Source organism: Mandrillus leucophaeus, unplaced genomic scaffold (assembly GCF_000951045.1).
Source record: "Mandrillus leucophaeus isolate KB7577 unplaced genomic scaffold, Mleu.le_1.0 Scaffold120, whole genome shotgun sequence".
NCBI classification, from domain to species: domain Eukaryota; kingdom Metazoa; phylum Chordata; class Mammalia; order Primates; family Cercopithecidae; genus Mandrillus; species Mandrillus leucophaeus.
The window spans coordinates 1,885,435-1,899,156 of NW_012100321.1; the positions used below are offsets into that span (position 1 = coordinate 1,885,435).

General features: G+C 48.2%; 1 protein-coding gene across 2 annotated transcripts in view; it reads left to right on the plus strand.

Annotated features, from left to right (window-relative positions):
* CRX (cone-rod homeobox) overlaps nucleotides 1-3,512 on the plus strand; it is a 24,635-nt gene extending 21,123 nt beyond the window's left edge. Inside the window, exon 5 of one of the 2 annotated variants that reach the window (XM_011969906.1) lies at nucleotides 2,667-3,512. In XM_011969906.1, the coding sequence (XP_011825296.1) occupies nucleotides 2,667-2,909 (243 nt within the window). In that variant the 3' untranslated portion in view covers nucleotides 2,910-3,512. Of the gene's footprint in view, nucleotides 1-1,728; nucleotides 1,761-2,666 lie in introns of those variants that run through there. The other variant, XM_011969905.1, reaches the window with a different exon arrangement.
* The last annotated feature ends 10,210 nt before the right edge of the window (nucleotides 3,513-13,722 follow it).

A 13,722-nucleotide genomic window follows, 5' to 3' on the forward strand; every position in this document is an offset into this window, starting at 1 on the left:
GTGTGCCACCACGCCCGGCTAATTTTTGCATTTTTAGTAGAGACAGGGTTTCACCATGTTGGCCAGGCTGGTCTCAACTCCCAGCCTCAGGTGATCTGCCCGCTTCAGCCTCCCAAAGTGCTAGGATTACAGGTATGAGCCACCATGCCAGGCCAGCACATTTTTTAAAGCCACTATTTATTGCATGCTTAATATGTGCCAGGAACTGGGTTAATTATTTGACGTATATTGCCTCACTCAATCCCTGCGTTCACTCTGAGTAGTAGGAAGAATTATCCCCAGTTTGCAGCTGAGAAAATAAAGACTCAGAGAGGTTAAGTTATTTGCTCAAAGTGTCACAGCTAGGAAGCTTTGGAACAAGCACTGGAACTTTGACCTGCTGCCAAAGCCTTGCTTTTAACTATTGTGACATGCTGCCTCCCAGTGGCCTCTCTCTCCACCTGTCTATAGAATTTTCTGCCTCTGTTGTGTCCCATTGTTTTTTCTCTCTTGCCTTGTGTGTTTTCACTCTCTCTGGAAACTTTGAGCAACTTGAGTAAAGGCCCTTTGACTGCCAAGAAGTTTTTGTGAGTTGGAAACTTAGAGTGGGAGGCCTGTAATTTGCTTTCTAATCATAGTCCTCTGGATTTATAGCTGCCTGTCTCCCAGTGACTGACAGACTCTCATTCAGCCTCTTGTGGTGATTGGCTTGTGGATCCACAGAAAGCCGGCCCAAGAGGGCCAGCTTCCTGGGTACAGGGACACTGTACTCTCAGAGAGGCAGTGTGGGAAGGGAGAGGGCCTGGCTAGGCCAATGAGGATTCTTTTGGCTCACTGATTTCCTAGCAACAACAGAGGCAGAAAATTTTACAGAAAGATGGGAAAAGAAAGGCTATGAAGTAAGTTCTAGTACAATTGCCTTTTTCTGATTTTCAAAACTATCAGAGCAAAAATATTCCTAAATTTGGTTCGAGTTTTGTAAGTTCAAGCCAGACTTAAGATTTGCGTGATAGTCAGTTATCTTTCTGTCATCCTTTAAAAAATGTTTTTTTGTTATGCAAAATTTCGAACATACATAAAACTAAAGAGTATAGTGGAATGTACTTCTGTGAACCCATTGCCTAGGTTTAGCAATGATTAATATATAGAGTCACTAGTTGTTGCTCAGTAAATAAATAGATGTTGATTGATTACAAAGCCCTTCCCCTCTCTGGGTCTCGGTTTTCCCATCTGTGCAGTAAAGGGATAGGATTAGATTCTTTCTCCTTCTTCTTCTTCTTTTCTTTTTGTAAGATGGAGTTTCGCTCTTGTTGCCCAGGCTGGAGTACAATGGCGCGATCTCGGCTCACCACAATCTCCGCCTCCTGGGTTCAAGCAATTCTCCTGCCTCAGCCTCCTGAGTAGCTGGGATTACAGGCATGTGCCAACATGCCCGGCTAATTTTGTATTTTTAGTAGAGATGGGATTTCTCCATGTTGGTCAGCTGGTCTCGAACGCCTGACCTCAGGTGATCTGCCCACCTTGGCCTCCCAAAGTGCTGGGATTGCAGGCATGAACCACCATGCCTGGCCTAGGTGTTTTTGCTGTTGTTGTTGTTTGTTTTTGAGACAGAGTCGCACTCTGTCACCCAGGCTGGAGTGCAGAAGCACAATCTCTGCTCACTGAACCTCTGCCTCCCAGGTTCAAGCGATTCTCGTGCCTCAGCCTCCTGAGTAGCAGGGACTACAGGTATGCACCACCACACCTGGCAACTTTTTTTTTTTTTTTTTTTTTTTGGTGTTCAGTTTCGATGGTGGGATTGGAAAATAGAGCTTGACTTGAGGACATTTTCCTGGGGTGGCACCATTATTTCTTGAAATAGAATTTTACTCATGGTGACACAGGCAAGCCCTTCTGAGAACCTGAAGACGGACTGAAGTCGTTTGATGCTCAGAAGTTGGGTGCTGGCTCCCTGCCTCCTCAGTCTGAGTTCTCCTTTCATTTTTGGGTGGGGAGGCAGGATCCAAGAGCCGCTCATTGGTGGAGTTCACAAGGCAAGGGGTAAAAAAAAAAGTTGGGCAGGGAGGCAGTGGTGTGCTGGCAGAGGTCTAACAATGGGCTCTCCAAGGAAGAGGAAGAGCTTGGTTGTGGAGTGTTTGTCAGTTTCCGTGGTGTAAATACTCCCACCATGGCTGACTTCAAGCTAGCAACCTGAGGTCGCTGAACTAAGAGTTGGGAAGAAGATAGGGCACAATATACACTTCAGAGCAGGGGCACACTGTCAGCAGCACCCCAGGGTCAGGAGAAAGGCGAGGTGTGAAGAGAGGCGGAGAGGAGAGAGGCCGAGAGGCATCAGATGACGTTTCCAGCACCAGACCAGAAGAGGTGCATACAGCCTAGACCCCTGAGGGGCACACCCTGATCTCTAGAGCCCACAAAGAGGCTTTTATTCAACATAAAACATGTTCATCTCTCATAGGCCTGAGTCTTGCTGGGTTCTGGGACACTAAGCCCAGGAGTGGGCCGGGTGCGGTGGCTCACACCTGTAATCCCAGCACTTTTGGGAGGCCGAGGCAGGTGGATCACCTGAGGTCAGGAGTTCGAGACCAGCCTGGCCAACATGGTGAAACCCTGTCTCTACTAATAATACAAAAGTTAGCCGGGCATGGTGGCACGTGCCTGTAATCCCAGCTACTCGGGAGGCTGAGGCAGGAGAATTGCTAGAACCCGGGAGGCGGAGGTTGAAGAGAGCAAGAGATTGCGCCACTGCACTCCAGCCTGGGTCACAAGAGCGAAACTCCGTCTCAATCATAACGACAACAAAAATAACCCAGGAGTGGCTCAAGAGTCCAGTGTGGGATGAAAATATAGACAGAGGAAGACAACATATGTCACTGGGGAGGCTGGGGGAGCTAGACAAAATTCACACGGGAGGGGCAGGGATGAGATGATATTGTGCCCTGGGTCTGTGCAAACGTTGGGATCAGAATCCACTATAAATTTCATTCTTCAGAGACACTGAAGCTCTGCACTGGAGGCTGGGACTCAGGCGTGGACGAGAATCTTCTCCTTATTCACCAGGGAGGCTGCGTCTTGTGCAAACAAGTCATAGAAACTTGATGGGAGTCAGGGAGGGACTGAAGGAGGGATGCAAGGTTCTGGGAAAGAGTGAGAAGTAAAGGAGGCCAAGGGGCCCCCATCACAGGCCGACGGGGTAAGACTTCAAGACAGCCTGATCCTGGGGTCTTCTGAGACTCCGCCAGGAGCCGGAGACGGCAGGGAACCAAATCTGGCTAGGAGGTTACAAGTTGCTTTTCCTGGGCTGGGCTCCTGAGTGCTGGTTCTTCAAGCTGTGCACGGGCGATTTCAAACGTTCTACGTCCTAAAGCCAGGAAGAGTGACAAGGCAGGTGGGGACAGAAGGAAGAAGCCAGGAGCCTCCCTGAGAAGGTGCCACCTTCTCTGTCCTCCTCTTCCCCACACACTGGCCTCTGGGTCCCCCTTCTCTGCCCACCCACAGAGTGAAACCGATTAAAATGTTGGATCTCATTTAAAGTCTGGGTGATTCTTTAATTTCCGTGTTGTTTCCAGGAGGGGCAGGTAGAAACAGGAACTGCTCTGTTCCTTCTGTCTGTGGGGCCTGGGCCCATCCATGTGTTTCCTGTCTCATCACCCTCCTTTCCTTGACGTCTCTCTAAAGCCAGTCTACAAAGGATCAGGGACTGGGTGCAGTGGCTCACGCCTGTAATCCAGTGCTCTGAGAAGCTGAGGAGGGAGGATTGATTAAGGCTAGGAGTTTGAGACCAGCCTGGGCAACATAGCGAGACCTCTGCCTCTAAAAAAAATTGTAAAAAATTACCCGGGCGTGGTGATGTGTGCCTGTGGTCCCAGCTACTCGGGAGGCTGAGATAAGAGGATTTCTTGAGCCCAGGAGTTTGAGGCTGCAGGGAGCTAGGACTGCACCACTGCACTCCAGCCTGGGTGACGGAACAAGAGACCCTGTCTCCAAAATAAATCAATAAATCAATAAATCAATAAAAAATAAATAAATAAAAAGGAGGAGGAGGAGGAACAGGGGTCCCCAGGGCCAGCCCCAGCCTCACCCATCTGTGACCTTCCAGTGCCCCTCCTGAAAAAACAGGGGGGTGATGAGAATGATCGCTGCCTCAGTGGCAGGATGTGAAGATCAACGCCAGCATTTACAGCCACGCCCAGCCTCCCGCCCAGCCTTCCCTCTCAGCATCCAGCCCTCTGCAGCTTCAGCTCTTTCCCCGGATCCTTTTCAGTTTCTCACTCTCACCCTTTCTCTCTCATCTCTTCTCCTCTCTCTCTTTCCTTTCTTCCTCTTGTCTTTCAGACTCCCAGGTCCTTGTTTCATTTTGATGAATTTTCACCTTTTTCTTTCTTTCCCTCCTTCTCTTTTTCTTTGCGTCTGACTTTTTTCTGACTGTTTTTGTCTTTTTCTTTTTTTTTAGACAGGGTCTCACTGTGCCACGTAGGCTGAAGTGCGGTGGCATGGTCCTCAGTCACTGCAACCTCTGCCTCCTGGGCTCAAGTAATCCTCTCACCTCAGCCACCTGAGTAGCTGGAACTATAGGTGCCTGCCACCACGCCCGGCTAATTTTTGTATTTTCAGTAGAGACAAGGTTTCGCCATGCTGCCAGACTGGTCTCGAACTCCTGGGCTCAAGCAATCCACCTGTCTCGGCCTCTCAAAGTGCTGCGATTACAGGTGTGAACTGCCATCCCTGGCCCACCTCTGAGTTCCTGTTTTTCCAGCTCTAGGTTGTTTTTTTGTTTTTTGTTTTTTGTTTTTTTTTTGAGAGGGAGTCTCACTCTGTCACCCAGGCTGGAGTGCAGTGGCTTGATCTCAGTTCACTGCAACCTCCTCCTCCTACCGGGCTCAAGTGATTCTCCTGCCTCAGCTTCCTGAGTAGCTGAGACTACAGGTGTCCACCACCACGCCCGGCTAATTTTTGTATGTTTTAGTAGAGTTGAAGTTTTGCCATATTTGCCAGGCTGGTCTTGAACTCCTGACCTCAAGTGATCCACCCACCTCAGACTCCGAAAGTGCTGGGATTATAGGTGTGAGCCACCGCGCCCGGCTTCTAGGTCATCTCTCTCTGCCTGCATTCCTCTCAATTGCTGAATTCCAGGTTAAGATTTTTGTTGGGGGATGACTGGGAGTTATACACAGGATGGAGGGTCATACTTGATGTCCGAGCTTGGCTCAGCCTCTTCTGGTCATCTGACCTCGAGTGATTCCTTTCTCCCAGCCTCAATTTCCCCACCTGTAGCATGGAGCATCTAAGAAGACCCACCTCAAGAGAATGAAATGACGTTATTGTATTAATTACTTGGTCCTGAAGCTGGGTCCAGGGAAAGAGCTCAATAAGCATTTATTTATTTTTGTGGTAAAATACACATACTATAAAATGTACCATCTTTTCCATTGCATGATTCTTAATTCATTTTTCCCATTTTAAGGTGTTTAATTCAGTGGCATTAAGTACATTCACAGAAGAAGCCAGACATGTATTGTATTATCCTAATTATATGAAATATTCAGAATAGGCAAATCTGACCAGGGGTGGTGGCTCACGCCTGTAATCCCAGCACTTTGGGAGGCTGAGGTGGGCGGATCACTTGAGGTCAGGAGTTTGGGACCAGCCTGGTCAACACGGTGAAACCCCGCCTTTACTAAAAATACAAAAATTAGCCAGGCGTGGTGATGCGTGTCTGTAATCCCAGCTACTCGGGAGGCTGAGGCATGAGAATTGCTTGAACCTGAGAGGCAGAGGTTGCAGTGAGTTGAGATCGCACCACTGAACTCCAGCCTGGCAGCCTGGGCAACAGTCTGAGAGTCTATTTCTGGGAAAAAAAAAAAAAAAAAAAAGGCAAATCCATAGAGACAGAAATTAGTGGCTGCCAGGGGCTGGGGTGAGGGGTGCTGTGTGGTTGAATGAGGAGTGACTGCTTAATGAATATTGGGTTTCCTTTTGGGATGACGAAAATGTCCTGGAGCTATATAGTGACCTAACAATTCCACTCCAAAGTATATGCCTCAAAGAACGGAAAGCAGGTATTCAAACAAAACTTGTATGCTCAAATTTATAGCAGGACAATTCCCAGTAGCTAGAAGATGAAGCAATTCAAATGTCTGTCCACAGAAACAAATGTGGTCTACTCATGCAAGGGAATATTACTCAGCCATGAAAAGGAAGAAGCACTGATAAACATGACATGGATGAACCTTGAAATCATCATGCTAAACATTTATCTTAACCTATTATTATTATTTTGAGATGGAATCTTGCTCTGTCGCCCAGGCTGGAGTGCAGTGGTGCGATCTCTGCTCGCCGCAACCTCTGCTTCCCGGGTTCAAGTGATTCTCCTGCCTCAGCCTCCCGAGTAGCTGGGATTACAGAGGCACGCCACCACGCTCAGCTAATTTTTGTATTTTTAGTAGAGATGGGGTTTCACCATGTTGACCAGGCACTTGGGTCTTTACTATTATTATTTTTACTGAACTTGTACTTACGCTATTCCTGGCAGCTTTAGTCATAGTGGTCCCAAGCTGAAAACTATCCAGAGGTTCATCTGCAGGTGGAGGGAGAAACAAGCCCTGATGCATCCATGCAAAAGGATACCCTGAGCCAGGCGCGGTGGCTCACGCCTGTAACCCCAGCCCTTTGGGAGGCGGAGGTGGGTGGATTGCTTGAGGTCAGGAGTTTGAGACCAGCCTGGCCAGCATGGGGAAACCCTGTCTCTACTAAAAACACACAAATTAGCCGAGCGTGGTGGCACGTGCCTGTCATCCCATCTACTTGGGAGGCCAAGGCATAAGAATCGCTTGAACCCAGGAGGCAGATATTGCAATGAGCTGAGATTGCGCCACTACACTCCAGCCTGGGTGACAGAGCAAGACTCTGTCTCAAAAAAAAAAAAAAAAAAGATATTCCTCATTTATGAAAAGGAATGAACTCCCAGTAGTTGATATCCCAGTGAAAGAAACTAGGGCTGGGCACAATGACTCACACTTGTAACCCCAGCACTTTGGAAGACGGAAGTGGGAGGATTGCTTGAGCTCAGGAGTTCAAGACCAGCCTGGGCGACAGAGTGAGATCCCATGTCTTAAAAAAAAGAAAGAAAATTAAATCCAGGCTGGGCACAGAGGATCACACCGGTAACCCCAGCACTTCAGAAGATGGAGGTGGGAGGATTGCTTGAGCTCAGGAGTTCAAGACCAGCCTGGGTGACAGAGTGAGACCCCACGTCTTAAAAAAAAGAAAGAAAATTGAATCCAGGCTGGGCACGTGGCTCACACCTGTAACCCCAGCACTTTGGGAGGCCAAGGTGGGAGAAGGATCACCTTAGCCCGGGAGTTCCAGACCAGCCTGGACAACATAATGAGACCCTGTCTCTACTAAAAAAAATTAAAAAAATTTCCTGGGTATGGTGGCACGTGCCTATAGATCCAGCTACTTGGGGTCCTAAGGTGGGAGGATCGCTTGAGTCCTCGAAGTTGGGACTGGAGTGAGCTGAGATCGTGCCACTGCACTCCAGCCTGGGCAACAGAGTGAGACCCTGTCACAAAAAAAAAAAAAAAAAAAAAAAAAGAAATGACACCAGGAACAAAGAAGCAAATACTGAAATAAATAAATAAAAATAAAATTAACAAAAAGAAGCAAATACCGTACAATTCCATGCCTATGAGATTCTAGAAAAGATAAAACTCTATGGGCAGAGAGCAGATAGTGCTTGTCAAGACCTAGGAAGCAGCTGGAGAGAGTCACTGCAAAGGAACAAATGAGGATCTTCGGCGGGTGCTAGAAATGTTCCCTATCTTTATTATGGTGATGGTTTCTGGGACTGTATATAATTCCCCAAACTTATCACATCCTAGAAAAAGAATGTATTTCAATAAGAGAGTGAAAAGGGAGTCAGGTAGGCTGGGCGCGGTGGCTCACGCCTATAATCCCAGCACTTTGGGAGGCCGAGGAGGGTGGATCACCTGAGGTCAGGAGTTTGAGACCAGCCTGGACAACATAGTGAAACGCTGTCTTTACTAAAAGTATAAAAATTAGCTGGATGTGGTCACGGGTGCCTGTAATCCCAGCTACTTGGAGGGCAGAGGTGGGAGAATCGCTTGAACCTGGGAGGCAGAGGTTGCAGTGAGTTGAGATTGTGCCACTGCACTCCAGCCTGGGCGACACTGAGACTCCTGTCTCAAAAAAAGTGTTCTGAACAATTTAAGCTAAAAGAGTATGTTGTTTCTTTTGGGTGTATAGCATGCAGTGAGCTGAGATCCGGCCACTGCACTCCAGCCTGGGCAACAGAGCAAAACTCCGTCTCAAAAAAAAAAAAAAAAAAAAAAAAGAGTTGGGGAAAAAACCGAATGGATTTTATAGGACATAAATTATAACCTAGTAAATCAGAAGGACAACAAAATAAAATTATTGAGCAGGCAGTGGCGTTAAGTCGGTTCTAACTCTTTTAATCCTCAGAATGGTCCCTCAGATGATACTATTATTATGATCCCTATTTCACAGATGTGGAAACTGAGGCAGAGGGCGTCTGGGAGACCCGCCCGAGGTCCCAAGCTAGGAGGGGGTGGACCCAGTCTTGATATTCATGTCGTCAGGTTGCCGGCCTCCTTGCTGGTCTCTGTCCCTTCCATTTTCTGTCCTTCATTTTACTCCTGTTCTCAAATTTTTATTTATGCATGTGTAGAGATGGGGTCTTGCTATGTTGCCCAGTGTGGCTTTGAACTCTTGGTCTCTAAACGATCCTCCCGCCTCGGCCTCTCAAAGCGCTGGAATTTCAGGGGCAAGCCACTGCGCCTGACCGCCACTCGTGTTCTCTTCTCTCCTGTTTTCCCCTTCCTAGGTTTCAACGGTCAGTGATTCTCTGCCCTGGTTCCCTCTCTCCGTCTCTTCCCTCACCCCCATATGTCTCTGTCCCTCCTGGTCTCCAAACACCCTCCCTTCCCCCAGCTGTTTCCTCTGCCCCTGACCAGGACTAATTTAGCAAATGCTGCAATCCTCTTATGGCAACAGCCCAGCCTCAGCAGAATGGCAGGGGAATTAGCGAGGATTAGGTTCAGACGCATGACCCGTGGGGGAGGGGACTTCGGGGAGTTTTATCGAAATGATGCCCCCTCCTCCTCCACTCCTATCCCCTCCATGGAAAAGCACTGGTGCCTGGGGCACACACTGATGATAAAATCACGGCTAAACCCTTCACGGAGCTCCTCCTAGGTGCCAGGCACTGATTGTTAAGCCCCTTCACTCATTGAAACGTCAGTACAGCTCCCTGAGGGAGGGGCCATGCCCGTCCCTGGTTTTAAGGATCAGGAGAGGTTAATTAACTTTCCTGAGGCAATTGGGATCCAATCTCAGCCTTCCTGGTGCTTCTCAGGTTAAAGATGAAAAAACACTGGAGGGAAGTAAACTGAGGGGGCCGGAGGGTGGGGGTCACACCGCAAGGGGGCGCAGCTTTGTCGGGGTAACTTTGGGACGATTTTTTTTTTTTTTGAGGCGGAGTCTTGCTCTGTAATGGCGCAATCTTGGCTCACTGCAACCTCTGCCTCCCGGGTTCAAGCGATTCTCCTGCCTCAGCCTACCGAGTAGCTGGGATGACAGGTGCGCGCCACCACGCCCGGCTAACTTTTGTATTTTTTAGTAGAGACGGGGTTTTGCCATGTTGGCCACGCTGGTCTCGAATTCTCGACCTCAGGTGATCCACCCACCTCTGCCTCCCAAAGTTTTAGCCTCCGTAAAGTATGGAGGAGAGAAGAGAGAGAGCGAGAGAGAGGAGAAACACACACACAGAGAGGGAGAGAGAGGGAGAGAGAAAATGCATTTCAGAGGAGAAACGGAGAGCAGGGTGGAGGAAGAGAGGAAGAGATTAGGTGGGAACAGAATAGACAAAACAGAGGCCAGGAGGAGCCGGAGGACGTTATCCACTGGCCACATTCACACCTCACTGTGCAATTTCCAATACAAAGGACACCATAGGAATCCAGCTCCTGACATTCACCTGGGGCGCTGGGCTGGGAAAGACAATGACTGGGAGGGATAATTAAGGACAGAGTGAGGGGACGGGTAGGCACGGAGGTGACACCTGTTACTTAGCACTTTGGGAGGCCAGGCGGGAGGATCGCTTGAGGCCAGGAGTCTGCAGCTGCAGTGAGTCATGATTGCGCCACCGCACTGCAGCCTGTGTGACAGAACGAGACCCTGTATCTAAAAAAAAAAAAAAAAACAAAAAAACCCACTATAGGCCGGGTTCGGTGGCTCATGCCTGTAATCCCAGCACTTTGGGAGGCCGAGGCGGGCGGATCACGAGGTCAGGAGATCGAGACCATACTGGCTAAAACGGGGAAACCCCGTCTCTACCGAAAATACAAAAAATTAGCCGGGCGTGGTGGCGGGCGCCTGTAGTCCCAGCTACTCAGGAGGCTGAGGCAGGAGAATGGCCTGAACCCGAGAGGCGGAGCTTGCAGTGAGTCGACATTGCCACACTGCACTCCAGCCGGGACAACAGAGTGAGACTCATCTCAAAACAACAACAACAAACCACTATCAACAAAGAGGCAAGTCACAGAATAGGAAAAAACATTTGCAAATCACACATTTTTTAAGGGATTGATAATCAGAATATACCGACTCCTAAATAAACAATAAAACAACAACAACAACAACAAAAAAAACCCTGATTTAAAAATGGGCAAAGGACTTGAATTGACAGTGCTCTGAGAAGATATGTAAACGATGAATAAACACTCAACAGTCTGGCCAGGTGTGGTGGTTCGTGCCTGTAATCCCAGCGCTTTGGGAGGCGGAGGCAGGCAGATCACTTGAGGCCAGGAATTTGAGACCAGCCTGGCCAACATGGTGAAAACCCATCTCTACTAAAAATACAAAAATTAGCCAGGCATGCTGGCGGGCACCTGTAATCCCAGCTACTTAGAGGGCTGAGGTGGGGGAATCTCTTGAACCCGGGAGGTGGAGTTTGTTGTGAGATGAGACTGCGCAACTGCATTCCTGCCTGGATGACAGAGCAAGACTCCGTCCTCCTCCCCACCCCCAACCCCTGCCAAAAACAAACAAACAAACAGAAAATAAAGACAGACCATGCCAAGTTTTGGTGAGGATATGGAGTAACCGAAAATGTAAACTGGTAAAATCGATTTGGAAATCTGTTAAGCGTTATCTATAAAATTTGAACAAATGGCTTATCTGTGACCCCAAAATTCTACTTCTAGTATTGTACTAACAGAAATGCATACATGGCTGGGTACGGTGGCTCACGCCTGTAATCCCAACACTTTGGGAGGCTGAGGAGGGTGGATCGCTTGAGCTCAGAAGTTTGAGACCAGCCTGGATGACATAGGGAGACCCTATCTCAAAAATAAGAGAGAAAGAAAGAGAGAGAGAGAGGGAAGGAAGGAAGGAAGGAATACATCTGTGTAATCACCGCCCATCAGCACCAAGCTGTATGAGCCATGATTGCACCACTACACTTGGTTTGTGAATTTTCCTCAACCAATGTTTTACTTCAATGCCCCTATAGGTGGGCCAGAAAGGAGACATTTTCCAGAGAAAACCCGAGGCCCAGAGCAGTAGATGAAAAAGCAGCTATTTTCTATGAATTTGGGAAAAAGAAACTCTATTCCCAAGAGAAAGGGAATGTGGTCTAAGATACCAGAGAAAGGAACCAATTTTCTAAAAACACAATAGACCTTATTTTATTTTATTACTTTTTTTTTTTTTTTTTTAGATGGAGTCTCACTCTGTTGCCAAGGCTGGAGTGCAGTGGCACGATCTGGGCTCACTACAACCTCTGCCTCCTGGGTTCAAGCGATTCTCCTGCCTCAGCCACCCAAGTAGCTGGGACTACAAGTGTACAACACCACATGTAGCTAATTTTTGTATTTTTAGCACAGATGGGATTTCGCCATGTTGGCCAGGCTGGTCTTGAACTCCTGACTTCAAGCCATCCGCCCACCTTGGCTTCCCAAAGTGCTGGGATTACAGGCATGAACCACTGTGCCTGGCCCATTTCACTTACATTTTGCATCGTTAATAACCCTGCACCTTGGGGAATTCGCAGTGCATGCCAGGAAAATTCTCCCTGGTCCCATGGCGGACCGTCCGTGGGGCCACCATTCTCAGCAGCTTCCTGTGTGTCACCCTTCATGCCTGCTGTGCATGTGGGAGCAAAACTGTGCCTATGTCTTGTTTTCCAATTTCTACACTTTCATTTTATGTTTTTTTTTTTTTTTTTTTTTTTTTTTTTTGAGACGGAGTCTTGCTCTGTCGCCCTGGCTGGAGTGCAGTGGCACGATCTCGGCTCACTGCAAGCTCTGCCTCATAGGTTCACACCATTCTCCTGCCTCAGTCTTCCAAGTAGCTGGGACGACAGGCACCTGCCACCATGCCCGGCTAATTTTTTTGTATTTTTAGTAGAGACGGGGTTTCACCGTGTTAGCCAGGATGGTCTCGATCTCCTGACCTCGCGATCTGCCCGCCTCAGCCTCCCAAAGTGCTGGGATTACAGGCGTGAGCCACCACGCCCGACCTTCTTGTCTCTTTACTTTGCTGCTCAAGCATGGTTCAAGAAACTTGTGTTCTTTTTATTTTTATTTTTTTAATTTTTTGAGACAGGTTCTTGCTGAGTCGCCCAGGCTGGAGTGTAGTGATGCCATCACAGCTTACTGCAGCCTTGACCTCCCACACTCAAATGGTCCTCTCACCTCAGGCTCCTGAGTAGCTGGGACTATAGATATGCACCAACATGCCCGGCTAATTTTTGTATTTTCGGTAGAGATGGGGTCTCACTTTGTTGCCCAGGCTGGTCTCAAACTCCTGGGCTTAAGCGATCCCTCCCACCCCCTGCCTCGGCCTCCCAAAGTGCTGGGATTACAGGTGTGAGCCACTGCGCCTGGCCTCCCTTTTTTCTTTCTTTTCCTTCTTTTCCTACTTTTCTTTCTTTCTCTCTCTCTCTTTCTTTCTTTCCTTTCTTTCTTTCTTTCTTTCTCTTTCTTTCTTTCTTTCTTTCTTTCTTTCTTTCTTTCTTTCTTTCTTTTTCTTTCTTTCTTTCTTTCTTTCTTTCTTTTTCTTTCTTTCTTTCTTTCTTTCTTTTTCTTTCTTTCTTTCTTTTCTTTCTCTCTTTCTCTCTTTCTTTCTCTCTGTCTCTCTCTGTCTCTTTCTCTTTTTTTGAGATAGAATCTCATTCCGTCACCCAGGTTGGAGTGCAATGGCACGATCTCAGCTCACTGCAACCTCTGCCTCCCACATTCAAGTGATTCTCCTGCCTCAGCCTCCCGAGTAGCTGGGATTACAGGCACCTGCTACCCATGCCAGACTAATTTTTGTATTGTTAGTAGAGATGGGGGTTTCACCATGTTGGCCAGGCTGGTCTCGAACTCCTGACCTTGTGATCTGCCCGCCTCGGCCTCCCAAAGTGTTGGGATTACAGGTGTGAGCCACTGTGCCCGGCCTCTATTTCTTGTATCTGTCTTCTTATTTTTTTTCTTCTCCCCGCTGTACCCCACCGTGACGCCCCGCTTCCCAAGCTTATGATGTCTTCCCACTTCTGCACCTCTCTCTTATTTTCTGTTTTCTGGGAATAACATTTGAACTCCTCCAAGGTCTGATGCCATCTGGCCCTGGCTCAAGTCTCCATCCTTCCTGCCCTGGCTTGCCGGCCTTTTCCTGTCCCTAAACAAGGCAAGCTCTGAGACAGAGGCCAGGTGTGGG